This window comes from Idiotropiscis lumnitzeri, chromosome 3, assembly GCF_059441095.1.
Source record: "Idiotropiscis lumnitzeri isolate Australia: NSW breed Sydney's pygmy pipehorse chromosome 3, RoL_Ilum_1.0, whole genome shotgun sequence".
Lineage (NCBI taxonomy): Eukaryota > Metazoa > Chordata > Actinopteri > Syngnathiformes > Syngnathidae > Idiotropiscis > Idiotropiscis lumnitzeri.
In genome coordinates this window covers 12,704,056-12,731,516 of record NC_142393.1, presented here as the reverse complement: position 1 = coordinate 12,731,516, position 27,461 = coordinate 12,704,056, and the positions used below count along the sequence as shown (strand labels likewise).

Here is a 27,461-nt window from a genome sequence, read left to right as displayed (position 1 = left end):
AGGATGAACTTAATGTATTAAATCAAAGGAGGGAACAAACAAATCAACTGTCCATTCCAGTAACCCATTTTTATTTCTTCACTATACTTTTAAATGATTTGCAATTTTCATGTTAATGTGTTTAAATGTTGTCAACATACATTTTAGTATATCCCCCTGTGGTAGATAGAAAATTAAACTCATCTTTAAAATAAGGTGAATCATCTTTCGTAACATTTATATTCTAAAGTAGCCAGCAAAGAATGTGGATGCTGTGTACAAAAATCCAGATGGTGTGCCAGATGATGTTTTCATTATTATTCTTATGTGTTTAGTGTGTTAAAAAAAACAAAACCAAAAAAAAGAGTCTGGATCGTGCATGCAAGATGTCCTCCTCAATCAGCGTTTGCAAAACGGGTGCTGGCTTCTTATTGTCACCATATGTTGGATTTTGACAGTGTGAAATGTTATGTTTCATAAATTTAACGGAGAATATCACTTTTGTCACAAGTAAAAACTCTTTTTAAAGTACCTGAACAAATATCACACATGGGTACGTAGCACTTTTTATGGAACATTAAAAAATAATTAGCATCTACTAGTTTTGCAAATGAAACAACTAATAACTTGTCACTGCATCTTCTACAGGACATTTAATGGAAAAAAAGAAAAAAAATCTACTGAGAAGTAACTGACCAAAACTCCAACATGAAACAATGCGATTAACCCAAACAACTTAATTGCATTTAGGCAAGGTAACGTGCACAGCATAAGGTCAATAACATGGTGCCATTAGTGATATGACTAGCCTCTTGAAAATCTTCGAGAAAGGTCATTGTGGCTGCTCCATATATTCCCCTATATTGTGCATACATTAAATACATTTTTGTTTTATTTGTAAACTTCTGGTACCAGACAGTAGAGAGCACAGTTAAGAATTTTGGTAAGAATACTAGATTTTCCAAAGAATTTGACATCATTTGAAGTAGGAGGGCCAAAGTAGGTATTTATTAGTACAAATACAGTATACACAAAATTTATCTGATGAGAATTTATAATTTGGAGTGAAGAAAATTAGAGGAGAGTCACGTTAACAGTTGTTAACACGAAGCAAAAATGATTAAATGAGCTGTATTTATTGTGAAGCGGTCAATATGTTGAGTCGATGAGGTGATGCTTCCAAAGAATCAATAAATCGTCCTCACCATCTTCCCGTAGCTTCAACGGCTTTACCCCTCCAGCAAAAGGCCTTCCTCCACGGCTGAAGGTCACTCCCATGAACCCTGTGAGCAAACGTAAGTGGTTTGTGTCTTTCAGGGAGTTGAAACAAATGAAAAATAACAAATAGAAATGGAGTAGCACATTCATGTTGACACAGTAAAATTGTAAATGGTAGGACACGTACTATGCCCGTATCGCTTTTGTGTCCTCCGGTTTCCCAGAAACATGCATGTTAGGTTGATTGAACACTCTAAATTGTCCCTAGATGAGAGTATGGTGGATGGTTGTTTGTCTTTGTGTGCCCTTGCAATTGGCTGGCAATCAGTTCAGGGTGTGCCCCGCCTACAGCCCGAGGACAGCTGGGATAGGCTGCAGCACGCCTGTGACCCTAGTGAGGAGAAGTTGGTAATGGATGGATGGAATAAGAAAATTAAATCCGGTAAACAATTAATTAGGGTGTGTAAAAAGAGTAGCAAGAGGATCTAATTAAAGAGAAGTACTGTAATATCTGTACGTTGTTTGGTGTGTGCGTGAGAGCGGCGTCAGTTAAGTGGTGGTGACGTCATTGAGTGGTGACGAGCCAGGTTGCGGAAGATTGGCCCGGGCAGTGGAGCATGTGGGCGTGAGTTGTGGCCATCAGCAGCTCCTGTTTGGATGTGTTTATTTCGTTTTGGTTTTTCTATTATTAAAGCGAACAGATTCCATTGCCGACTGTGTGCATCCTCCTTGAATAAAAATAGAAGAGAGATTTATTGTAATGATTTTGAGAAAACAAACAACATAAATTGCCTTAAAGTTTTGAGGGCAAAGGGACTAAATAAAACATTACAAAATTCCAAGCGCTATTTTGAGTTTAATTTAGATTGTTTTATGAAAATGAGCCTTTTTTACTGTAAACTATATCCGCAATCACTGCAGCGTAATGGGAACAGGTGTTCTGAAATTCCTCCCTTACCCAGACGTCCTACCAATGCCTAGTGCGCATGCGCACAATGCCGACAGCGATTTCGTGAGAAGTTTGGAGTTTTTTGTCTCCCCTGTCGTTTGTTCGATTAAAAGTGGGGAGTACTTAATATTTTTATTTTCATTGAGTCTTGTTTGAATTTTCCATTGCTTCTAAATACACTGGCGTGTGTTGAGCACATTACTCACGCATATGTATGCCACACTCGTTTGATATCGCCAGTAAAAGTTGTTTGTAAACATGCTTATACATATATAAATTAAACTGTCAGGACGTCCTGCCTGCTTGCGTCTACGTGTAATTTACTAAAATATTTTTTTAATTATACCTATATGCATGTAAACAAGGCGATCTGAAAGCACACGGTAGTACTTTGCTAACACTTAGCCTCTGGTAGTTTCGCATGGGTAGGACATTTTGACAGATCAAGCTGACGAAACAGCCTTCGGTAGGACGATTCGTGCGGGTAGTACATTTGGCAGAACACCGGTAATACTTTTATCGCAGTTCGTAAAAGATCGAAAAGAAAAAGTAGATTAAAACATGAAGAAGAATGTGGGCTGGTAGGATATCATCTTACCGCTGTATCAACGCTGGGTATTCATTAATATTGAAATCATCAGTTCGATTTTGGCTTCTCCCGATCTCTAAAACGTTATACTTCTTGTACTATATGCAATCGAAGACGTCTAATGTGTAGAGCGGCGCAATGCGTTTATACGTTCCCGACGTTGTAAAAGTACCCTGAATGCACCATGTGGCTCACGTAGAAAGCTGGAGAAGGTTAAATGATTGCCGACACTGTAGGTGCTTTGAAAATGTCTAATGGTAATACCCTAGTTCGCGTGAACTATACAATTAAACCTGTCAAAAATAATTACACACATTGTATATTTAAATAGAATACGTGCTTCGTTTTTTAAAACAAAGCTAGTGTTAATGCTAACGTCAACATGTGATTCCATTCAAATGCTCGCAAGAAATTCGCATCAACCTCGGGAATGATATTCCTTCAAGTAACGTCTATTCGCACATACACACAGGTAAGATAATACTTGTTAATGGCACAATGTTTCCCAATCTGTGAAAAACAAGTTATATTAATGGACTTTTATCGCAACGTCTTTCTCTTTCATTTTAAATGTGTACTCCATCCAGGCACCGCACCACACTGAAAGTGGCCAAAACGCGCAGGAACAGCAGGTATTTGTTTTGATTGTTTTCCCCCAATTACTTTTCTTGTAGCACATTATGTTCTCGTTTTCCTTTCTAGTTATTTTTAAAGTTGAGTTATGAGTTTTCCTTCGCTCCAAATGTAAGGATACAAAGATCGAAGGACTTTTTTTTTTGTCAGACCGAGACGTATCCACATGACATGGCAGGAAATACAATCCCAGGTTGGCCCAGTAAATCTCAAGACTTGCCATAATAACACAAGATTAAACAAATGTGATATATAGATATGGGTAATATCGTAATACTTATTCAAGGCTTCAATGTACGCAAAGATTAAAGGCATAACGGTGTGACACTGTGGATGAAGCAGAATAAAATCCAAGAGGCTTGAATTTTCCATGATATTTGCAAGGTCATTTTCTACTTGAAAAATAATAGTTTTCAAGAATAGACTTTTCAACGTGCTGGGATAAATGGACATGATGACCATGCCCCCTGGCATCTTATCTAAAGCCAACAGTATCAAACTTGGGTTTTAAACTGGACAGTGATTTTAAATTAGATCGGCAATCAGTGCTGTTGTTCGAACCAGCTTCTTTCTTCTATCCATGCCTTCGTTGCAGCTTGGCTAGATTACTCTAATGCACTTTATTTTGGAGTCAGCCAGTCCTCCCTCAAGCGCCTCCCAACTGGTACAAAATGCTGCTGCTCTCCTTTTAACTGGAGCTCGGCACCCCAATCTTGGCCTTTCTTCACTGGCTCCCAGTGCACTTTAGAGTTCGTTCAGCGAACATCTGATGACAGATTGGCGAACATTTGCAAACTTGAACGAACCCTGACGTGAACTCGCAATTTAGTACTATAGCCTGACTTTGGTGCAGGCAGTGTGAATGTTGATCTCTATATAGGTCATCCAGCATAAGATGGGAATCAACGCGAAAACACCAAAGAGGTCCTAGAGTTGTAAATGCCATTGAAATCGTGGAAAAACATGAAGCACGCTTGAAATATGCAAATGCCCTACACTAGCAGATGCTGTGTGTAGTCACCCAGCAGAGATGTGCTCAGGCTCCATATGAACCTGAAAAGAAAGTGACAGCTTAAGGTTCATTTTATAAAGTATATCTTTGGGTATGATTATTGATGCAAAGTGTGATGAGATGAGTTCAGTTGGTTACTCTGGGAGAAAATCAGGATGTTATCAGCACATTTTTGAACATCATCCACTGTAAACCCTCTTTTTAAGCATAAAGAATTTAAGGTTTATTTTATGACATGCATCTGGGGGCATGATTATTGACTGTTTGAGAGTTTTGGGAAAAAAAACGGGATTTATTGATTGATATTGATTGTACGCTGTTACACTGTCTGTAGGGTGCAATTCTTTTGTGCTAACCATTGTCACTTGCACTTTCATTATGTTCAATGCATTTTTATTATTTTAAAGTATGTTTAAAGACCTTAAAATGTACTACTGCAAATCCTATTGCATAGAGAATATTTAAATAGGATATTTTTATACGACAGATTTCACTTACTGCAGGGTGGTCCGGAACATATCAGCCTCAATTGAATGTGGATTACTGTACCTATATAGTACGTCTCCTTCAAACACGATCACGATATACTGACGCCCTAAATGTGCTAGCTGTTAGCCAGAAATGCCATGCATACACGCACCGACCCCGGCAATAAAACTCAGACACGAGATTGGATGTGAAAGGCCACCTGCTTCCCACTTTGTCTCGGGTTGACGTAACCAAACAAAGGACCAAAAGAGCAGAGTGAAGAACGTTCATTCTTCCTATGCTTTGTGTGGAGCTGCTTTCGCAATCTCAGGGCTGACCGAGTCCATTCTGCTAACCATCTTCTAAAAGTCTGCTGATTGATTTTTCTCCGCCTTCGGTAGCTTGTGGATATCCCATCAAACATATGTCACATGAACGTTTTCATCTCAGTCCACTTCATATTTTCTCCAGCTTTGAATATAAACAGCCTTTGAAAAAATCCTCAAGCACACTTGGATGCTTGCTGCATTCGCTTTAATCTAGCATTGCACACAATCAGTTGCGTCTGCAAGCCCGGTCATATAAATCAGCAATGATGCACAGTAAAACGCCGAAAATATATATCAGTAAAGACACTTCACCTGAAAAAGGTGAATAAATTGTGTTGATTAAAACCACAATTCAAATCTAAACACTCCAGTTCAGGGCGAAAATATTGCAGCTCAAAATAATGTCAATGATGTTTCTCTGCTTTACAACAAGAGCTCATTTAAAAACAAAGGAAGAGAAAAAGAAACAAACCCAAAGTGCACAGACTGTCTGAAAAGACTGACCTTTTGTTTGAATTTTAATGCAGAAAACCAATACACACACAGGTACACTGGTACAATCTAATGAATTCTAATAAAAGAACTGTCACAAATTCTGCCGTTACAAAGTTTATAATCCCTGTTTCATACGTTTTTGAGTAACTATTAATTAGGGTGGTAATTAATTTGAATAAATAAAATCCTGTAAATAATTGATCACAAATATATCAAATTAAATGAACTTTTCGACGCGTTCAGGGTTAAATGGTGACGTTTTTAAACCAAATATGCACATACACGTTTGATACATTCAAATCAGTATTCAGATCTGCTCTGCTCAAGTGCACACCTTGGAATAACAGATTAATTTGTATTTTGTTAAAGTTTTGTGGTTCAGCAAGCCAAATTTAATTGCTGTTGACATGACATGTCTTGCTTGTCATGCTGTTTTGCTTCTTTAAATTCAGAATCAGAATCACCTTTATTGGCCAAATATGTAAATCACGCAATGAATTTATCTTCGGCAGTATGAGCTACACGAGCACTATGGCATTCACTTCAAGTGAATGCCTCTTAGGTTAGCCTTATATTTGTTGTTGAAACAATTGTCTAGGCTTTATTGAAGAAGCATATGGACTTGAAACACAAACATATACAAGCTGGTGAATGATGTGTATTGTGTCACTGATGTCATGGTTACCTATCCTGACTTGAGTGCAGACATGCAGTGTCGGTTCAGTTACCACTCAGTAATGAAGCTAAAGTGAGTGTGAGTGGCTGTCTGCTCTTTTACAATATGTTCCATGTGATGGAATGGTGATCAGTCCAGACTGTAGTCTGCCCATTGCTCATAATCAACGAATGTGCTCCAACTACCTGTAACCCTGAATGGATGAAGGGATTATCTGTGTAGTTATCCAATCATAAATCAACCATGTCACTTAATGGGGTAATTGTAGTCGTTCTGACAAATCCGCATTCAATATGTGTTTGCTGATACCTCAATCTGTTTAATGATGTCGCAGCAAAATAGTTAATCAAAGCTAGGGATGTTATGCTCAGGAGGGATAACAACATCTCCAGTGTACTGGAATACATTTTTATCATCAAACGAAGGTCAGAGCTGGGAGAGCATTGTTTCAAGTTTATGATGCTGGAGGACACGCTCCACTCTCTGAATTAATCGTACATTGAAATCTGAAAAATAATTGAGGGGGTACATACGCAGAGTTATATGCTAAGACAAATTAAATGACATTTCATTAAGGTCGGTGAGTGTGTAATGGCAGGGTGGGCTCAGTTCCCATCCAGCGATGGCGTGAATGTCAGCAGTGGTGGTGTCTGCTACGACAGGGCGGGAGGTGGAAATACACCGTGCCCCCACAATAGGGCCTGTTCATCATTGTCATTTATATGGCGAATTTGTGCCCACTTGGGGAGCTTCCCGCTATCTAGAGATAAACCAAACAATGTTTTGTGTGAACATACTGAATAGGATCAATTTATGAACTGATTAGAACTGTCCATAGAATATTTTTCCAAAAGACTTGGGAATTATGCAGTTGTCACTGTTTATTTATCTATTTTTAGTTATTCATTTAGTTTAGTGTTTTTTTTTTTTCTCGCCAATGTATGATGAGCCTTCATGATCTTTTTGGTCAGCACCCACCGAGATTTCTGCCTTGTAACTCTGCCATGGATGTAGGGCTGGGCGATAAACCGAGAATTTACCGTTACCGAAATGTATTACAGTGACCAACATAATTTTGCCCATGTCGGTAAATTCGGTGTCTAAAAAAAAAAAAACTGAAAAAGAAAAGTCTTTTCTGTCTGCGGCGATGTTCATGCCTCTTTAAGACGGCTACAGCGCATGTAGTCACCAGACTCATGCGCTGTAGAAGAATGTAAACAGAAGACGCGTTTGTAGCTGGCGATTCAAATCCTGAAGCGGCTGATACGGCTGCAGACGAAGTAACGTTAGTTGAAATTGTTCCTGTCGCGCTTGTCCCGAAAAGAAATTGGACATCTGTGGTTTGGAAATGTTTTGGGTTCCATAAAGACGATGTTTGAGCAAAAGAACATAAACTACAAAGTGCGTCGTAAGGACCTGAAACAGCGCGTCCAACCTTTTCTTTTTCACCACCCACAACACAACCATGCTGTTGACTTGGAGCTTGTGCTAAAAGTTCAAAGTGAGAAGCAAGGTTCGACAATTGACAACAGCCCATAACGGAGGCGACAGCATACGAGAGAACGTCTCAGTGGTGGACGCGATAGCCTAGCACATAGCTAAAGATAGAGCTCCTCTAGTTACAGTGGAGCGCACTGTCATTTTTGCTCAATATCTTTCTCACTTTTTAGTCACAAACACTGACCTTAATTGAGGTATATGAGGCTTACAGTTGTTTAGTTATTGTCCCAGGATCATTTGTAACCTCCTGGATGCATTGTCGCTTTTCTTTTGGGGTAATTTCTTGAGCTCGTCCACTCCTGAGAAGGTTCACTACTGTTACACTTGTGGAAACTGGCCCCCATGGTGGTTTGCCTCCTAAATAAAATGTTAGGAATGGTAACCTTTTCCAAACTGTTTGATGTCAGTTACTTAATTCATCATCTTTTCTTGATTTTTTTTTTTGGGTGGAAATCTGGCATCTTGTTGCCCGAAAGTTTCCGTTTAAGAGATTTCTTGATTGAACAGTTCTGGTGTTTTTGTGAGTGTTTGTGCCAAGGACTGCCACTGCCACTGGCTGCAGCTCCCCATGGCTCTGAAGAAGATTAACAGTTACAAAATTGGATGAATGGCTGCAATATTTAATACTCTGAAAAGATAGAAATTACACATAATTACATTTAATCATATTCAGTTTGCGCCCCCCCTCTGCAGCAATCACTTTAGTTCATTTCACTTTTGATATGATTTGTGAATGTCTTTGTCCGAATTTTCATTATTTTTATGTCCTTTCAACCGAGGTCCACAGCTTTAGAGGTTCTCTTATAAGTGATGTGTCCAAAGCCTTTTTGTTCATTCTCTTTTAATGAAAATTTAATCCTCCTGTCTTGAAGGTGTAAGCATTGATCTTTTTTGAGAGCCAAGAAGCAGGCTTTATTTATTTCCTTACTCCGTCAGTCTTTTTTGACTTACGGACTACCCTCCAAAGCAACATAACGGCTGCTGACATCCATTAACACGCGAGATAGTTTACTTTACGCCACCACTTAATCTCCAAAATACAGGGACAAAACAAGGGACAGGCAAATGCCAGTTGTTTATTAGTCGAAAGGTTCTGGGTTTCAATGTCACCTCAGGACCTTCTTTGTGGAGTTTGTATGTTCAATCCTGTGTTTGCGTGGGCTTTTCCGAGTACTGCGGCTTCTTGGCACATTCCAAAAACATTCATGTTAATTTTACATGTGCAATAGGAAATGGATGACAAGATTAATCGATGTTGGTCAAGATGTTGTGCGACTTCATAGTTGTTCCACTTTATTCTAAATTCAATCCCTTAATTCACCCAAATATTCATTCAGTCACTGGACTCAAAATCGACAAGTCCGGGAATAAAATTTTGTGACTTCCCTTTGAGTAATTTGGTAGCTGGTGAGTAAAATCGAATGCATTGCCATAATGGACTCATCCATTCCATCAAGCTAAATGTTTGAAAGCAGTTTGTCTTTTCCGATCATTTGTGACTTTTATTTATTTGAGTCCGCAATGTTCCGAGTTGGTCATTTTTTCTGTAAGTAGAATAGAAATAGAATAGAAATCCCTTTATTGTCATTGTACTCAAGTGTGCAACGAGATTAGAGGCAACGAGATTAGAGAGTGCGGCCAGCAACATCATCACTATTAAATGCAAGCCATCGTTGTCATTTGTGTGGCACACCTTTGAAACAGGATTTCAACCATTTCACATCCGAAGAGGTGACTTGGGCTTTGTTATAGATTCATTTGATGTTGCTTCTCCAATCTAATTCTATTCGCGTGTAACATTTGCACTGTTACACAATTGGCATATCTTTGAGGGTTCGATTTATTCTGATTGTCAATTTAATATCTGAAGTCTGACACGTTTCACCCTGCAGGCATGTGGTACGTGTGGCTGTGTTTTCCAAGGCCCATTTTCCTTAGTTCGGACTTATCATAACAGTGAATAAAAAAAGAACCATGAAACCGGATATTTTCAGATCCAAATCACACCTCCATCAAATTTGGAAATAAATCCGATTTGAATGTAATACCTGACAATGAGAGAGATTGGCTATACCCTGTCAAATGCAGAATGACATACAGCATAATATACCACATATTATGCATTATGCACATTATGCACGTCTATAAAAGTTTGAATCAGATCATTTGTAATTCTATTATTTCCTGTGTGAAAAATATCAGTTTCAAAATGTGAAAAATATGGAATGTAACAGTGGATTTTCACAATTATAACCAGACTGAAAATTTGTTACTATAATTGAATCTTTAATGAATCTCACAAGCCATACATGGCATAACACTAACTCACAAGGGCCAACAAATACCACTTCGAAAGCAGCTTAAAATTGAAATATCAACCTTTTTCCTCTTGAATTTCCAGTTCAGTCACCTGGAAAATCTGTCACCAAATCACAGTGAAAGCCCACTAATGAGTTCAAACTATAAACATGTTTCTTTGCACGCCTTGTCAAGCTTGCCTTTGTCAAACTTGCTGTTGAGAAAGTGAACTTTCGACATCAAAATGTCAGGAAAGGAACCATGTCTTTAAAAAAATATATATATTTTCAAAACTTATTTTATTGCTTTTGATTAAAGAAGTTAAACAGTTACCTATGGCAAATTTGTGAGGGTAAGGCATGTTCATTTTACATGAATCACACACAAAGTAAAGCAATGTACACCAAAATAAGCTACAAAGGGTAGCAAGAAAAAGCATTGTGAACCCTTTGGAATTACGTAAAATTCTACATAAACTGATCAGAAAATGCGATCTGATCTTCTTTTGGCGACACAGCAATACTGAAGCACACTTGTCTTGAACTCATGTCACACAATTACCGGTTTTCATCTTATATCTGGAATCTGGTTGAAGCCAAAAAGTAGTGATAAAGCTTTGATACATTTTGTGTCCACCGCTTAAGATGAGCTTCGATCCTGTTCCCCACACCCGTGTTGCTGTTTCTCTTCACAACTTTAATTACATACCCTCTTGTCTTGCTTCTTATTGAACCTTTCAGATGTTTGTCATGGTTCACTAAAGTGTGTAGCAAACACAGACTGGCACACTGTGGTTGCGTTTATTGACCACCAGCTAGGTTTTACTTCTATCGTGTCAACGCCACAACTCAGCTCCATTGATTTCATGCCTGTCTACATTTGTCAAGCTAGACTGACTGATTTGAATTGTAAACAATTATCCCTAATTGTTCGTTAAACAAAGAGTCCAAAAAGAAACCCCAGAAGTTCCATGCTGACTTTTTATTCTTAGTTTTAGTCATTTCGTCATTTTTTTTACCCAAATATAAAACAATTAATTTTTGTCTCTTTGTAGTCTGATGGCACACAAATGGCAGGATAGATGACTCAGGACTGAAATTTAACTAGGAATGGTTCATATGAGCTAGAAGTTGTAGATCATAATATCTGCATGCTTTAAAACGACATACCGTGTCCTTGATGTTTGCAAATGCTGACTTATAAAATGTTAATGTTCATAATGCTTCTAATTTTGTTTTCATTTTCTTATCCTGACAACATGCCATGTCTACACAAGTAGCAGCTTATTCAAACCGTACACTTTACTGCTTTATATAAAGACACTGAATTCATATTGGACACAGTTGTGGTTGTCATGTAGGTGTGGCCTTTGACAACCATTTCTATTTCTCTCGCGGCCTCTTTGGAAAATTAATTGCTCACCCCCTGATCTAAATGCAGCTGGTGCGGTATTTGGTCCCAGCCAAGGCCACAGTGTATCAGTCGCATCATTTTCGCACTCATCACAATATTCATTATGCTTTATTTTCATCTGTTGCTGTTACTTTGATTGTTCTAGCATCTGTATGGCATGGTAATGGAGCTGCAATCAGGATTCCAATTTGAGTCATTCTGGGGGGCACGGACAAATAATTTCATCATTTAATTTGGAGACTTGCAGCATTTTCTCATTCTGAATTGTCACATGCGGTTTTCTGTTCGCAGTGCTGACTGCAAATCGCAATTTTTTTCACGCTCATTCAACCTTGGAGTCTTTTTGGAAGATGCACTTCTCCCATTAAAATGAAGAATGGTCATGCCAACGATGATGATTACATTTTTGGTCATCAAATTATAATATTACTCTCTTCTTTAAATCGATCGAATCATAAATTCAGTCAGCGTTTCATTATTTAAAAAGAGGTTCTTGGCAGGTTAATGCAATTTCTTCTGAATCTGTTTGCAGATGAAGACAATTTCATTAGACTATCTTCCTTTTTTTGTTTTTCTTTAACCACTGGAATCACAACGGAGCCGTCCTCCCTGCACTAGAATGCGTCGACTTTTCCCAACGTTTTGCGTCATCCTCCATAAACCATGAAGTAGCCTGCTAATTTCTCATTTCCGGCACAGCGATAACATTCACAGAGGCAATGAGTGACGTCAGTCACTTATCATTGGACAAGATCTGATTTATATGTGATTTGTACCCCATTTTTTGGAAGAGTCTTGAGTCACTTTTACATAATCTATAGCCTATTCCAGGTTTTGTTGTTGGATTAATTAAACGAGACCAGGTTATATTCTCGGTGGTCTGATTGCGTTGTTCATTTAAGATAAATGTCGTCCAACGTCTCTTACCAATTTGTAAGAGCTGTTATATGGTTGCACAGGAAGATCTGCTCTACTTTTTTTTATGACAGATTAATTTCCTGTGTTTTGTGGAAAACACAAAACATCTTTAAACCTCTGGGTTGGGGAAACACTAATCAGCATGGCACCTTGCCAAGACTGAATAGCACCTAAACATCGAGGGATAAAGAAAGTCAATTGATTTGTTAGTGTGTGTGTTTGCAGTGCTTTTGTCAATTCGGTTATTTATAAAGCAGATAACTTATGGTGAGTCTTTCCATAGAGCCATAAAAGAATCGAGGCATTTTCCACCAAATGCGTACTCTCTATTCACAGTCATCACTTCTTATGTATGTTTAATTAAAAAGTTTGAAGCAGACTTGTTGGTGTCAGAACAAAGACGTGTACACCAATGGCTTCTTATGACATACAGATTTTTGCGAGTCGTTCATGCTTGTCTGCGCTTGTAATGATAGCTAGCAAGGTCATGTCATTAAAGCACTGCATCAATGTTTGGCAAAGAAATCAGTGTTTAATGTTTACTCTTCTGAGTCATCTGAGTTTGACCTACACAAATCAGACCCGTTTCGGTGATAATTGTTCATTTACTCAAAATAATAAATTAACAGACAGACAGACATTATCCACAGTTGTTGGTGTTGATTTCATGAAGCCAAAGTAAGTGAGAGTAGTTTGTTTTGACTGAGCCGACGCTGATGCTGTTAGTCTCCTACTTGTTTTCTAAACCATGTGAATTCGGCACATTTAGGGTACACACTTTACTACTATTGTAGTAAGGGACCAGGAAAATCCAGTAGCACTATAAAATGGATTTAAACAAAAAGAACAATATCACTGGACTAACAAGAGTGTTGCAATTTCTGATATCACTTTTGACTTCAGCTATATCACATTTTCAATAAATATTTCAAAATTAATATTTAGTTGAAAATCTGATCTGTTGAAAATTTAGACTGACAAGAAGGGACATGCTCGGGTTTTACCAATGAATCGTATCTATCGTGATCATCTGTTAAGGGGGTCTTTCAAAGCCAAAACCAATCAGGCTCCTGCTTTGACTGTGAAACCCAATCCCTGCAACATTGTGGAAAATTGTGATTGACTGGGTGCTGACGTGAAATCTTGAAACCTGTCTTTGTAAATGACCACCAGCCATTTAACTTCCTGTTCCGCATTGCAGTGGTGTTTATTGATAGAATCAGTTGTAACACATGCTCTATAATAAATGCCTCCCACATAGGAAGATGTGATAATGCAGCATTAGAATTTTGTAGGAAATTGTATGAAAATGTATTTACTAGCACTGCATTTGCATAAAGCAACAAGGAAAAAAAATAATCTGGCAATACAATTGGTTCCATTTGAATTGTGTTGTGAATTTTGCATTGTTATGATTCAATTTAGTTTTCTTCCCAATGGACCTTGCTCATATCTTGTCAGCTCATTTGGTTTTTGCCTCCACCTGTTCTCATCAGCCCTGTTCCTTGTGTGTCCCAATCAGCTGCCTCCGGTATCTCGTCTTGTCCGGGCGTGCCCCGTTGTCTCGTCACTTTGTCTGTAGTTCCCTGCTTTCTTTCAGTCTGCGTCTGTTCATTGTTTTTACAAGTCACGTTTCCCTAGTTTTGACATGTTTCCTTTTGTGAGTGTTTCATTTCCTTGTGGTTCTTTCTTAATTAGAATCTTGATTATTTTCGGATTTTGCTGCTCTAATATAGAGTTTTTGCCCTGGGTCTTTTTTTTCCTCCAATGGAAGTCATTTAAAAAGAAAGAAAATCTTTATTTTTTGCATTTGCATCCACCATGCCAACCCCATTTGCCCGCAATCCCGACTAGTCAAGATTTCTTGTTACAAATGAACAATGTCTTAGACTTCAACTATGGAATAACGGTGTTTTTTATTTTAAGCTAAACATACTAATAACAATAATAACACTGCGAAAATGTGTTGTTGTGATAATATTTCTTAGGAAAAACTGCTTCAAGCAGGTAAATTGCTCACATGTCAAAAATGCCAGTTAAGAAAAAACATCTTACATTTATTTAAATTTATATTTTAGTTTTAGAACTGGCTGGACCCATCTTTTACAATGTTCATATTTAACGATGTATTCATTTTGAGTTATCAGTCGATCTCTTGTATGTCAATACACTTAAAGACCATTCAGGAATGTTATCAAGTCTTATGTGGTGTTTCTATCTGACTGCTTTTCCCCTCTCGGCCCAACTGTAGCTAATGAAAGCGACGGCACCCTCATGAAAACCTGCGGGAAAGTCATCTCTAAGCTCCTGTGCTGGCTCCAAAACAATTTACTGTGCAAATTCCCAAAGAGTGGATTTTAATTTCCTCCTGTGTTGGTTTACTTATCCGGAGTGGTTGGGCTGTAGCGTGCTGTTCATACGCTTGACCAGGCCTTCCTCTTTCTCTGAACCCTAACCCTATCAAAATCCATTTTGGGATGCTGCTTGATTTGTCTGTAGCGAAACATAGAAATTGAAATAATGTTTACAAACATGATGATGTGATGATGTGACTTCTTGTTGCGCTGTATTAAAGAACAGAGCAGGCCACGTTGCCCGCGGACAATATTTTGCCGCTCCCTGGTTCACACTCTTTTTGATTAATACTTCCAACCCTGAAGTTCACTTACTTAAGTGGCATTATTGCACAGTAATGTGTGCAGTACGGTTGGTAAACCTTTTCTTCACTGGGGGCTTGAAATTTGTCACAGAAATTGAAAGCTCGGCAGCCACCTTCAACATGGGTGTAGAACTGACACACAAAATATTGATTAAAGTGGAGAAATGTTGCCTGTGGGCAAGCTTGTCTGGGGCTAATGAACGCAAAATGAATAGCTTGCAGAATCAAGGGAACATGAGTGAAGGCTGGCTCTTCATGGTCCCCGACTCAAAAGGTATTATACAAAAGTATAGAGGTCTACGCAGTACATGTTAAGTCAAATCAAATCAAAATGTATTTATATGGCATTTTTCATCAAATGCAGCTCAAAGTGCTGTGCAATAAAAACACAAATGCGTATTTATTTTGGGAACGAAGATGGCTTTTGCAAGGGAACCATGATTTTCTGCAATTTGAATTGTTTTGAGAAATGCACTTACTGTTTTCCAAATTACAAATGATAATCTGAGAAATGTACCAAAGCAACTGAGAAAAACTACTATGACACGATAGCCTATTTGGACATCTCTTCAGAACCGAACATTTAAAAAAAGTTGGGTTAATAAGTGACACAATTTGGGGTAAAAAATGGACCGATCCACTAATTAGATCAGTTTGACCCACCTTGCGGTGTTTTGTCCAAAACAGCTTAATGGTTTGGGCTGTTTTTACAAAATTACCCATTTTTTGGGGTTTTATAGAAAACAACCCAGAAAATGGGTAGTAGTCAGAAAGTTGGGTCAAATTGACCCAGATAGTTGATCAGTCCATTTTTAACGGAAAATGGTGTTATTTTTAACCCTACCGTTTTTAGGGTGCACTTAATGTGATAAATGCCACCTTATTTTTGGCCTTAACTTGAATTGAGTGAGTTGTCAATACTTGCAACAAGGCTACTGTCAGTTTGGACTCCCCTTAAATTAAGTGTTATCTATTTTGCTCCAACTCCAAGTAGGCTGCAGCTCCAGATAATATTTCACATGCATATCATATTTGAAGACGTTTTGAACCTAATCTTGGCCTTTTCAGGTTTTTCACAACAAGCGCATTTCATTTTTTTGGGGTAAATCAAATGCTTATCTAAAAGAAGAACACATGATAAAATGACAAGTGGATGCACATAGCTTGAGGTTATTTACGAAGAATGCATGGAAGTTAACTTTCTCGTCTTGCGAATTCTGTTTCCTGGATGAATGAATTTCACCAAGTGGCAAAACCAACTGCCTTTTAGGCTGCGATGCATCATCATCAGTGTAATGTCTCTTTGTCTGGCAGAAAACAAATGGTGGGGTATCACTCCTCTCTGCCCACCAGGCAGCTTTGTAAGATGACACTATTTACTGTGATCAGCAGAAAAAACATTCGTCTTTGCACAGCCGTTTTCCTAGACAGGAAAGTGTTAATGTTCCTCAAACATGGGTGAGTGGCAATGTGAAACACAAAAGGACAAATTTAAGAGTATAGAAAGAGGTTATAGGCTCCTCTGCCTGTATTGTAGATTGCAAAGAAGAATGTGTTTAGTCTCTTGTGGGTGAAGTCATTTGTGACACACAATATTGTGTCTTTACAACACTCACACATTAAAAAAAAATAAAAAAATAAATGTGTACCACTCGTCCTGTCCGGGGACAGTTGCCAGTCAGCTCTGTGAACCGCTACATGAGCATTGGCCAAAAACTAAACCCTCAGTGGCTCTCAACTCTTTCTGATCGAAAAATACACATAGTTTGAAATCCTGGTTGCATAGTCTTAATGCTAACATATTATGTGAAATGCCATAGGTGGGCTAATGCAAATTAGCTGTGATGAAATGCTAATGATGTACCTTCATGCAACATATACTTTTACATACGAGTAGCAGCAGCTCATACAAACAGGGCAGACAGTATTACTCACATCATACATTCTTTCTCTTGTGTAAACAAAGATTATTATTGTAGCTGTGTAGAGGACCTTCTCGGCTTTTATTTATGCACTTTCTTTAAATCCAGTAGAGCTCAGTGTTGCTTGGCATGTGGCAGCAAAAAGGGGTGCTGCACTAAAGATGATTCAGCTGGTCGCTTAATGCGTGAAAGGTGCTGTTCTAGACGTGCTCCTTATGTACATTGCCTCGAGAAAATTTGTTCCCACAAATTTAACGAAATTCTAACAGTAAATTTACCAGTTTATTTTTGCTATCATATTCATATTTATTCTGCTCTCTCTAAAAGTGCAGTGTTTAGGGATAGTGCTTCAGTCTTTTTAATTTTTTTTATTCATTTCCATTATCATTACAATGGGGAATTCCATACCCGGGAAACTTCTTCTTGACATCATCAACAAATGTGACGTGTGCCACTAATGCTATAACAGAGGAGGAATTAGAGTATGCGGCTTATAAACCAGTGTTTTTTTTTTTTTTTTTGTAAAAAGAACAGTTTAGGTTTTTTTTTTGTGTGTTTGAAAATTATTACAGGTGCACCCAACAGATTGAATTTTAATCTCTCGGCACATGGCTGCTTTAAAACTGCATCCATGGACTGCGAAGAGCAATTCTTCTCTTAAGACCACTGCTATCGGTTTTCGGGAGTGTTTGCCAGAAAAGGTCACAGCCTGCTGTGCTAAGTGTGTACACCTTTCAATGTCCGTACTGCCGGCGTAAGCGCCTGCTGAGAAAGAAAACTGCAGGTGAGGCATAGCTCATGCCCTTTACTTTCTCATTATGGAATGAAATAAAACATTTATATGGCCGTGTGAGTTAGTTGGTGGACAACTGGAGGTAAATCATCTGAAAACAAGCACATTTCCTTTGTATGGTTGTAGTTAAGAATGGCCTGAAACAAATGGAAATATATTGCCCTTTCATATACATAAAAGAATTTTATGGCCCTATTTTTGTTCCGGGTACAAGTCTAGCTCAAAGCAATCTAATTGCGCGCATGGGTCGAGGTGTCTTTCTTTTGGCATTTTACTCGTCTTTGCGTCAGTAGAATTGGGTGTAACGGGGCATTTGGGGCTATTATGTGCGCCTTTGTGGGATGCGAAGTGCTGTTTTCCCGACCAATCCTCGCTGCATCCCTCATTTGTATCAAAATAAGGGCAGTACGGAGCAAACGGGTGCTTTTTGATGGGGGTGCTATTCAAATATTTCTAGGCTGAAAATGATTCTAATTCATTCGTTGAATTGATTTCTACAATGATTCAGAGAGATCGTACCATGCAGGTGTCATATAATGGATGATATATCATGAAGTCGATCACGCCCATCTGTCTGCTTGCGCCTTGATTAAATTCACCAAAATTGCTTTAGACCACCTGTGATACCAAATAGACCAACTCTTAGCCAGTCTAAAATTTAGACCTCTTTTTTACATCAAATTGCGCGATGACTGGGGGGTGTGGAAGAGGTGTAGCGGGTCTACTAAATTCAGAATCACACTGAACTAGACCATTGCCCCTGCACTAAAATGAAGATGTGGCCATTTTTACACTAAGCGCAGACTACTTTCTGTCACTAAATTAGCAGGTGCATTGAGGGCGAGGCAGATTCATTCGCCTGCATGCTGAGACAGGCAACACGGCCCCAAACACACTAGACCAGAATTGCACTGGCACAAAAATTAAGTTACGTCCATTTATACACCAAGTGAAGGTTCCAGTGCACCACAATTTACTGTGATGAATAGACTCTTACCACCAATACTCCGTGTGTGTGGATGCTAAAGTTTAGTCCAATCAGATCTCAATTGGTCGATGTAACTCAAACTATATTGGCAATGAGACCGTTTCTTTAACCAATGAGATTTCAAATTCTAATCAGTCACGTTAACATCCTCTGGTTGGTCGCAACAAGACAAGTTTACCAGCAAAACACGTCTTTATACATCTGCACACGTTAGTACATCTAGTAATACGCATGCATTTAATTTAAATGTTATATTTTTTGTCATGTCAGAACTATTCCAGATGATGCACAAGGTACAATTGCATGCTGTTGCATTTTGAATAATAGTGTAGCTTTCTCTAATTGTGACGCCATAGTGTGGGTTTTAAGAGGTGGATCAAGTTGGGTTGTTAGGCTCAGGTATCAAAATCTAAACTAAGCCCCTGAATTCTACCTTTAGTAAAACTCCCTGTTTTTTTTTAGTCACCGTTAAGGTCAAATGTTACCTGATATTGTACAAATACATGTAAAATACTGATGTAAAAATAAGCATGATTACAGACAAAATGTAGTGCTTGTCAGCAGTAAAATATTTTTTAAATAAAAGACCAGGCATGGTTTGATGAAAAACATCTTCAGTTTACTTTGATTTGAGTAGACAGCCCTTTTGGAAAGACCTCGTCAATGAAATGTTAATCTATGTTGATGAACAATATAATCACTCAAAATAATATGTAGTGAGACATCAGTGAATACATTCAACATAATAAATTGTTTCAGTAGACTGCAAAATGTTGACAAAGCCAAAAGAGGCAACAACAGGAAATTGCACTTTTGATTCAGTAAGGTGTCAGAGACACAACAAGGAACACACGTATCTACGGAACCACAATAATGGTCAGATTTTGACTAAAGTAGACAATTTATACTTTACAGCAACAAGCTGGTCTACATGATTTAAAATCATTATGGATTAGTGTTTACAACATTTACATTTTCTTAATTGTACATTTACATCCTTTTTTCTTTCGTCTTCCACGGAATAACAGCATAACACAGTATGATTATGTAAATGTAAGTAATGCGCCCCATATATAAACAGCTTTACTCCCAAAAGATGATTTAGATTTAATGAAATGTCCTTTTTTTATCAGCAACTAATTTGTTGTGTACATTTTGTGTCCATGTGCTGCATAACTTTGCAGTGGAGGCTATGTGTGTCTTGTTTTGTTGGATCTAACTGCAGCATTTGATACAGTTTTCTACTGGCTCATTTACACCACAAGGTGGGCATTAGTGGTAGCAGCCTAGAGTGGTTCAGATCCTCTTACGCTCGAAAGACATTTTGTGTTAACCTAGGCTGTGCTGAGTCTCACTCTGCCCCTCTGTCATATGGTGTTGCTCAGGGTTCTATTTTGAGGCCCTTCCTGTTTTCACTGTATTTGCTGCCCTTAGGTTAACATGGAATTTCCTTCCACTGCTATGCGGATGACGGTGAGATCTGTGTCCCGATGTCCAAAACAGTCGCTTTCTCCATAAGACAACTTTTGTCCTGTCTTGAGGAAATCAAAACCTGGATGTTCCTGAATTTCTTAAATTTACATGAAAAAACCCCAGAAGTTATGGTGATTGGTCCCAGTGGCGCCGCTACATTCCACCTATTGACCTGGGGTCCTGGGTTCTTATCAGAAACCAACAGCCTCAAATTTTGGTCATCGATTTCAAATTGGAACGGCGAATCAGTCTTGTTCTTTGATGGAGCTTCTTTCATCTTTGGCAGCTGGCTATTGTGAAACCCTTTCTTTCGCAACAGCACTTAATACCAGTAATTCATGCCTTTGTTTATTGTAATGTACCTTATTTTGGAGTCAGCCAGTCCTCCCGCAAGCGTGTCCAGTTGTTGCCTCCAACTTGGGGAGGGAGCACATAAGTCCAATTCTGGCCTCTCTTCACTGGCTCCCAGTGCAATTTTGAGTTAATTTTAAGATGCAGCTATTTGTATTCCAATCTTTAAATGGCCTCGTCTCAGCCTCTCTGAGCTCCTCTACCCCTATGCATCTGCCCGGTGCCTCAGGCCTGCGGACCAAATGCTAATGAGGGTACCGAGGACTAAGTGGAGCCTCAGAGGGGATCGAGCGTTTTCTGTTGATGGTCCTTTCTTCTAAAATGACCTTCCATTATTAGGCATGACCCCCCCCCGCTAGTCCATTTTTAAAACTCGTTTGAAGCTACATTTTTCTTTCCTGGCTTCCGATGCAACTTGAGACTTTTCACTGTTCTGCTGTTTTCTGGTGTCTATTGTGTTAGTATCACAAATTTGTATTTTAACTTACTGTTGTCACTGTCTTTGTTTTTGAATTATTGCTACTTTGTGTTATATTCTCTGTAAAGCGCTCTACTACAGCTGCAACTGTTATGAAATGAGCTATCCAAATAAAGTTTTATCGTATTGTACTTGTTCAAATCAGTAAATGTAGAGAGTGTGTTGCGTTGTGCGCTACTTTGAGATGCATGGATAATTCCAGAATTGGAGTACATTTTATACAGGTATGAAACTCATATTTTCTGAAAAGACATGAAGCTTTTCTTATTTTAGCAATTAGCTAAGATATTGATCAGTTAGAATAGCAGCAACCACATCGAGCATGCGCTTATTACCATTACTTGAAACCATTGTTACTGTTAGAGAAAATGCTGTTACATTGATTGTAAATGATTTGTTTGCATTTGAAACATGGTTTTCAGGTGCTCGAGTATCTGGTAAAAGCAACAAATCCTGTCTGTGTTTAAAAATTGATGGTGACTAAATTGTCCAGTTGTGGAATTGCCCTTACATTTATGTAACCATTTAATTTTTGTGATTGTTGAAAGGAACAGACCATTGATTTGATTCTTTTCTCTAAATGTGGAGGTTAAATCGACCACAATTTGTAGTAGCTATAAGAAAAAAAAACATTGTGTGCTGTGTGTCGATGCTGCTCTGACTTATAAAAACTATGCTTTGTCGTCACAACTCCAACTACACCTTCATTGTGTTAGCATTAGCATCACGATTAAAGTTCTTGTTCAGTTTTTAGCAACACACACGCAATCAGATTTTTATTTCACAATTTTTCACAGTCAAGGTCCAAGTTCTGGATCGTCTCCAAATCCTCGACAGATACTGGTAATCACAAAATGGCAACGGTTGGTGTTGGTGTTACCGCTTTGTATGCCAACGCGGTCTAATAGAATCAGTAGGCTGTCTCCTTGATAATGTTGGTGGAGAGCGTGTGGTTGCTGGAGATGCTGAGAGAGTGTCGGGTCAGAGGGCCAGGGCGCCTCCTGGGGGAGTGACGGCAGGGCATGCAGAAGTAGCGCAGCGTGGAGAAGAAGATCTGGCGGAAGGGGGTTGAAACCAAGTTGTAGAGGACGGGGTTGATAGCCGAGCTGACGTAGAATAGGACGTTGGTCAGCATGTAGAAGTAGTGGTAGAAGTCATACAGGTTACTGGGAGGGAACATAGAGTGGAAGCATTGTTACTTTCTGGAAAACTTTCATTGCATATTACTGGGATTCAGCACTCAATCAAACTGGCTCTGTCCAATTTATTTATGAGCCTACAGGTGCACTGGGTGGGTAACTTTATGCTGTAACTGCTCAACTGCTTTTTTCTCTCTTCTCATTTGATATCAATTTATATTAAAGTGCTTGTTTTTGCCTTTTTTATAGCCCAAAAAAATAACATTACCTTTATTGGTTTTAGTTTCAGTCTTCTTCAATTTTTTGAGTCTCGTAACAAGTTAGCAACAGTTTTTGAAGTTTTAGAATCACTATTCAAAATGTTTGGACAAATCGTGTTCCTCAGTGATCAGTATTGGGATCCAGCTGTTCATTTTATACATTAATGACTTTTCTATTATACCTGCAATATTAAATCTGTCATAGTTTCCACACGTAAATCCCTCGCCCCCATTTCTGCTCAGGTGATTTAAGGAAACTATTTCAAAGGGATTGAAGAGTCCTATGTCGTTGAATGATAAACAACCATTAAATGTGATCAAAACAGACTAAATCGTATTTGGAAATCAATGACAGATACTCAGGTACAGATACAAATAGAATGGATTAAAGTATGTGTTCAATATGTTGGACTTCAAGGCGTAGTAAGCTGTAACCCATGAGAGGATTTGCTAGAGGCCACAAACTAAGCATCAATTTATAGTTGCAAGAAACATTGCCATCATTAACAAAGCCAAAGAAAGAGGAGACCATAAACTGCTCCACATGTTCACTGTTCCCCAGTTCCACCCTATTTACAATATTGTGTTGCTGTTTGGAGAAACAACTATCAGAGCTCATTATCACCATTAATTACCTTACAAAAAAGTGCAAGAAGGACAATTCATAAAGTAATATGTGGAAGTAGTCATTCTTCTCACACACGGACGCATCTGTGTGGTGGAAGGGAGTCCCCATGGACACCAGTGAGTCAGGTTATGCTTCTGCCTCGTAGACACCACGCCTCACCTGCGCTGAATTTTAAGGGAATGAGGGAAGCCACTTCGATTGGTTGGGATTCGAGTCATCTGTCTTCTGTCCAAGAACAACGCAAATGGCCATTTTTAAATGCACTCAAAGCTGCCCATCTCCGAAGATGCCAAAAGACAGAAAATTTCTCTCGTACGCATAGTTAGACTTTGCCCGAAAATTGCCCTGGGCACCAAAATTGGGCCCTATATGCACTAGGCACCCTAGGCCGCAGTTCGATGATCGACTTTGTAGTCGTGTCAACGGATTTGCAGCCGCATGTTTTGGACACTCGGTTGAAGAGAGGGGCGGAGCTGTCAACTGATCACCACCTGGTGGTGAGTTGGCTCCGATGGTGGGGGAAGATGCCGGTCTGACCCGGCAGACCCAAGCGTATTGTGAGGGTCTGCTGGGAACGCTTGGCAGAATCCCCTGTCAGAAAGAGTTTCAACTCCCACCTCCGGCAGAACTTCGCCCACTTACCGGGGGAGGCGGGGGACATTGAGTCTGAGTGGACCATGTTTCGTGCCTCCATTGTTGAAGCAGCCGATCAAAGCTGAGGACGTAAAGTAGTCGGTGCCTGTCGTGGCGGCAACCCCCGAACCCGCTGGTGGACACCGGCGGTAAGGGATGCTGTCAGGCTGAAGAAAGAGTCCTATCGGGCCTTTTTGGCCTGTGGGACTCCGGAGGCAGCTAACAGGTACCGACTGGCCAAGCGGAATACGCCTTTGGTGGTTGCCGAAGCAAAAACTCGGGCGTGGGAGGAGTTCGGTGAGGCCATGGAAAACGACTTCCAGACGGCTTCGAAGAAATTCTGGTCCACCATCCGTCGTCTCAGGAGAGGAAACCAGTGCACCATCAACACTATTTATAGTGGAGATGGGGTGCTGCTGACCTCGACTCGGGACGTTGTGAGTCGGTGGGGAGAATACTTCGAAGACCTCCTCAATTCTACCGACACGCCTTCCATTGAGGAAGCAGAGCCTGAGGACTCCGTGGTGGACTCATCTATCTCAGGGGCTGAAGTAACCGAGGTGGTTAACAAGCTCCTCGGTGGCAAGGCCCCGGGGGTGGATGAGATCCGCCCGGAGTTCCTTAGGGCTCTGGATGTTGTGGGGCGGTCATGGTTGACACGCCTCTACAACATTGCATGGACATCGGGGACAGTGCCTCTGGATTGGCAGACCGGGGTGGTGGTCCCCCTTTTTAAGAAGGGGGACCGGAGGGTGTGTTCCAATTATAGAGGAATCACACTCCTCAGCCTCCCTGGTAAGGTCTACTCAGGGGTACTGGAGAGGTGGGTCCGTCGGGAGGTTGAATATCAGATCCAAGAGGAGCAGTGTGGTTTTCGTCCTGGCCGAGGAACGGTGGACCAGCTCTACACTCTCTACAGGGTCCTTGAGGGTGCATGGGAGTTCGCCCAACCAGTCTACATGTGTTTTGTGGACTTGGAGAAGGCGTTCGACCGTGTCCCACGGGGAGTTCTGTGGAGCGTGCTCCAGGAGTACGGGGTACCGAGCCCCTTGATACGGGCAGTTGGGTCCCTGTACCACCGATGTCAGAGTTTGGTCCGCATTGCTGGCAATAAGTCGGATTCGTTTCCAGTGAGGGTTGGACTCCGCCAAGGCTGCCCTTTGTCGCCGATCCTGTTCATAACTTTTATGGACAGAATTTCTAGGCGCAGTCGAGGCGATGAGGGGATCCGGTTTGGTGACCTCAGTATTTCATCTCTGCTTTTCGCAGATGATGTGGTACTGTTGGCTTCCTCAGGCCGTGATCTCCAACTCTCACTGGAGCGGTTCGCAGCCGAGTGTGAAGCGGTTGGAATGAAGATCAGCACCTCTAAATCTGAGACCATGGTTCTCAGTCGGAAAAGGGTGGAGTGCGCTCTCCAGGTCGGGGAGGAGATCCTACCCCAAGTGGAGGAGTTTAAGTATCTTGGGGTCTTGTTTACGAGTGAGGGGAGGACGGAGCGAGAGATCGACAGGCGGATCGGTGCAGCCTCCGCTGTGATGCGGACGCTGTATCGGTCTGTCGTGGTGAAGAGGGAGCTGAGCCAAAAGGCGAAGCTCTCGATTTACCGGTCGATCTACGTTCCTACCCTCACCTATGGTCACGAGCTGTGGGTCGCGACCGAAAGAACAAGATCTCGGATACAAGCGGCCGAAATGAGTTTCCTCCGCAGGGTGTCTGGGCTTTCCCTTAGAGATAGGGTGAAAAGCTCGGCCATCCGGGAGGGACTCGGTGTCGAGCCGCTGTTCCTCCACGTAGAGAGGAGCCAGATGAGGTGGCTCGGGCATCTGTTTAGGATGCCTCCTGGACGCCTCCCTGGGGAGGTGTTCCGAGCATGTCCCACCGGCAGGAGGCCCAGAGGATGACTCAGGACACGCTGGAGAGACTACGTCTCCCAGCTGGCCTGGGAACGCCTCGGCATCCCTCCGGCAGAGCTGGAAGATGTGGCTGGGGAGCGGGAAGTCTGGACTTCCCTGCTGAAACTGCTGCCTCCGCGACCCGACCCCGGATAAGCGGCGGATAATGGATGGATGTATGGATGCTCCTTAGTCGTGTGTCTACATTATATGTGTATCCATCTTACTCCTACACACAACTTCCAGAATAGCAAAACCGGCCTTTTGTTTGTCTGGAAACTGTGCGAGTCCACTTTCTATGACAGAATTTAATAATCTGGGAACGCCACTTGTTGGATCTTATAATAGAAAACATTTCAATCTCGCTTCCTGCTAATGTAGGAGGCCAATGACAAGGTCGAGTCACATGTCTAACTACTCACTGAACTCTTGTTGCTTGAGACATTCTGAATAGCTCTAAGGCGTATCAGTACCTACAGAGCAATCAAGCTGGTCGTGTTTTGTCAGAGAGGTTGGATACATTCTTATGAAGCTTCAAGCAGGTGTAGCGAGCCAGACCTCCTACTTCTCACTGCATGGCAACCAGGCTTCACATTGCTCTGAGTCATAAAACTGCAATTAATCTTCACCAAATTTTATGCAAGCATCTCCACTTATGTCAACTTCACCAGCATCAAATATTAAAAGAATCTCATTAACATTTAGAATTTTATGAGCATAATTTTTATAGATTTTTATGTTTGTCAGGTGTCATTGTATTCATGTCTTTCTTTTATGGAAGTGTGCCAACAAGTGTACTTCCTTGAATATTCTAAACAGCCTTGAACACATCACTTTGACCTCATGTACCCTCTCTCCTTCTCTGCCGGACCACTGAATCTGTTCATTACTGTCTGATTTATTCCAGGCAATACACCTAGATAACACAAAAGGGTCAGCTGACCCCCACCAGTTCTTTGAAAAATAATCTTATCACGCACCTCATGCAATTAGTCACACAGATTTAAGTGCCCAATTAAATTATGCCGTTTTTCCACCACACGTTTTATTTTCTCATGCTATTTAACTGCCATTATATCCTGATAACAGAAAATTGTCCTGGAAAATGTTAAACATGGAAGTAACTTATTGTTTACATACAGCAGACATAAAGAAAGGTATTGTGTGAGATAACTAAAATCACAGCATATCAAACTGGTTAGCACTTTTCATACATACAACACCAAGTGCTTTATATAATCAAACAACAAAAATGAAGGATAATAGGAGAGACAATAAAATGAAATAAAAATGTATTAAACTGATAAATGAATAAATCATAGATATAAGAATTAAAGAAATAGTTAACTGAATTTCGGGAAGTAAGGAAGAGATCAAATATATATGTATATGAAAAAAAGCAGAACTAACCTAAAGGCTAAACTAAATAGATGAGTCTTGAGCCTCCTTTTAAAAATTTTAACAGTCTTTTCAGCATTGATGCCCTCTGGCAGATTGTTCCAGAGGCGCGGACCATAATGGCTGCAATCTCTTCATAAGTTTTTGTTCTGGCTCTGGGAAAAATTAAAAGGCCTGTGCCAGAGGGCTGATACATATGATAAAGGCATGTCATATAGACATGATGGCCCAGGGGGTCTTCAATGCTGTTCCTCATGTCTCCCTGCTGCAACATGCCTCATTCAAATGATCAAGATGGTTATCCAGCTCCTGCAGACCTCGCTGATTATCTAATCGTATGAATCAGTTTTGTTGCAGCACTGAGTTA

At 40.2% G+C, this 27,461-nt stretch overlaps 1 protein-coding gene and 1 long non-coding RNA gene across 3 annotated transcripts in view; one reads left to right on the top strand and one right to left on the bottom strand.

Annotated features, from left to right (window-relative positions):
- The first annotated feature begins 2,790 nt into the window (after window positions 1–2,790).
- LOC148339970 (uncharacterized) overlaps window positions 2,791–27,461 on the top strand; it is a 44,956-nt gene continuing 20,285 nt past the window's right edge. Inside the window, exons 1-2 of the long non-coding RNA XR_015842626.1 lie at window positions 2,791–3,207; window positions 3,323–3,367. This is a non-coding gene — a long non-coding RNA (uncharacterized LOC148339970). The remainder of the gene's footprint in view (window positions 3,208–3,322; window positions 3,368–27,461) is intronic.
- Window positions 21,033–27,461, bottom strand: part of ntsr1 (neurotensin receptor 1 (high affinity)) — a 31,805-nt gene continuing 25,376 nt past the window's right edge. For both annotated transcript variants that reach the window (XM_088292261.1, XM_088292260.1), the window contains exon 4: window positions 21,033–22,307. In XM_088292261.1, the coding sequence (XP_088148387.1) occupies window positions 22,052–22,307 (256 nt within the window). In that variant the 3' untranslated portion in view covers window positions 21,033–22,051. The remainder of the gene's footprint in view (window positions 22,308–27,461) is intronic.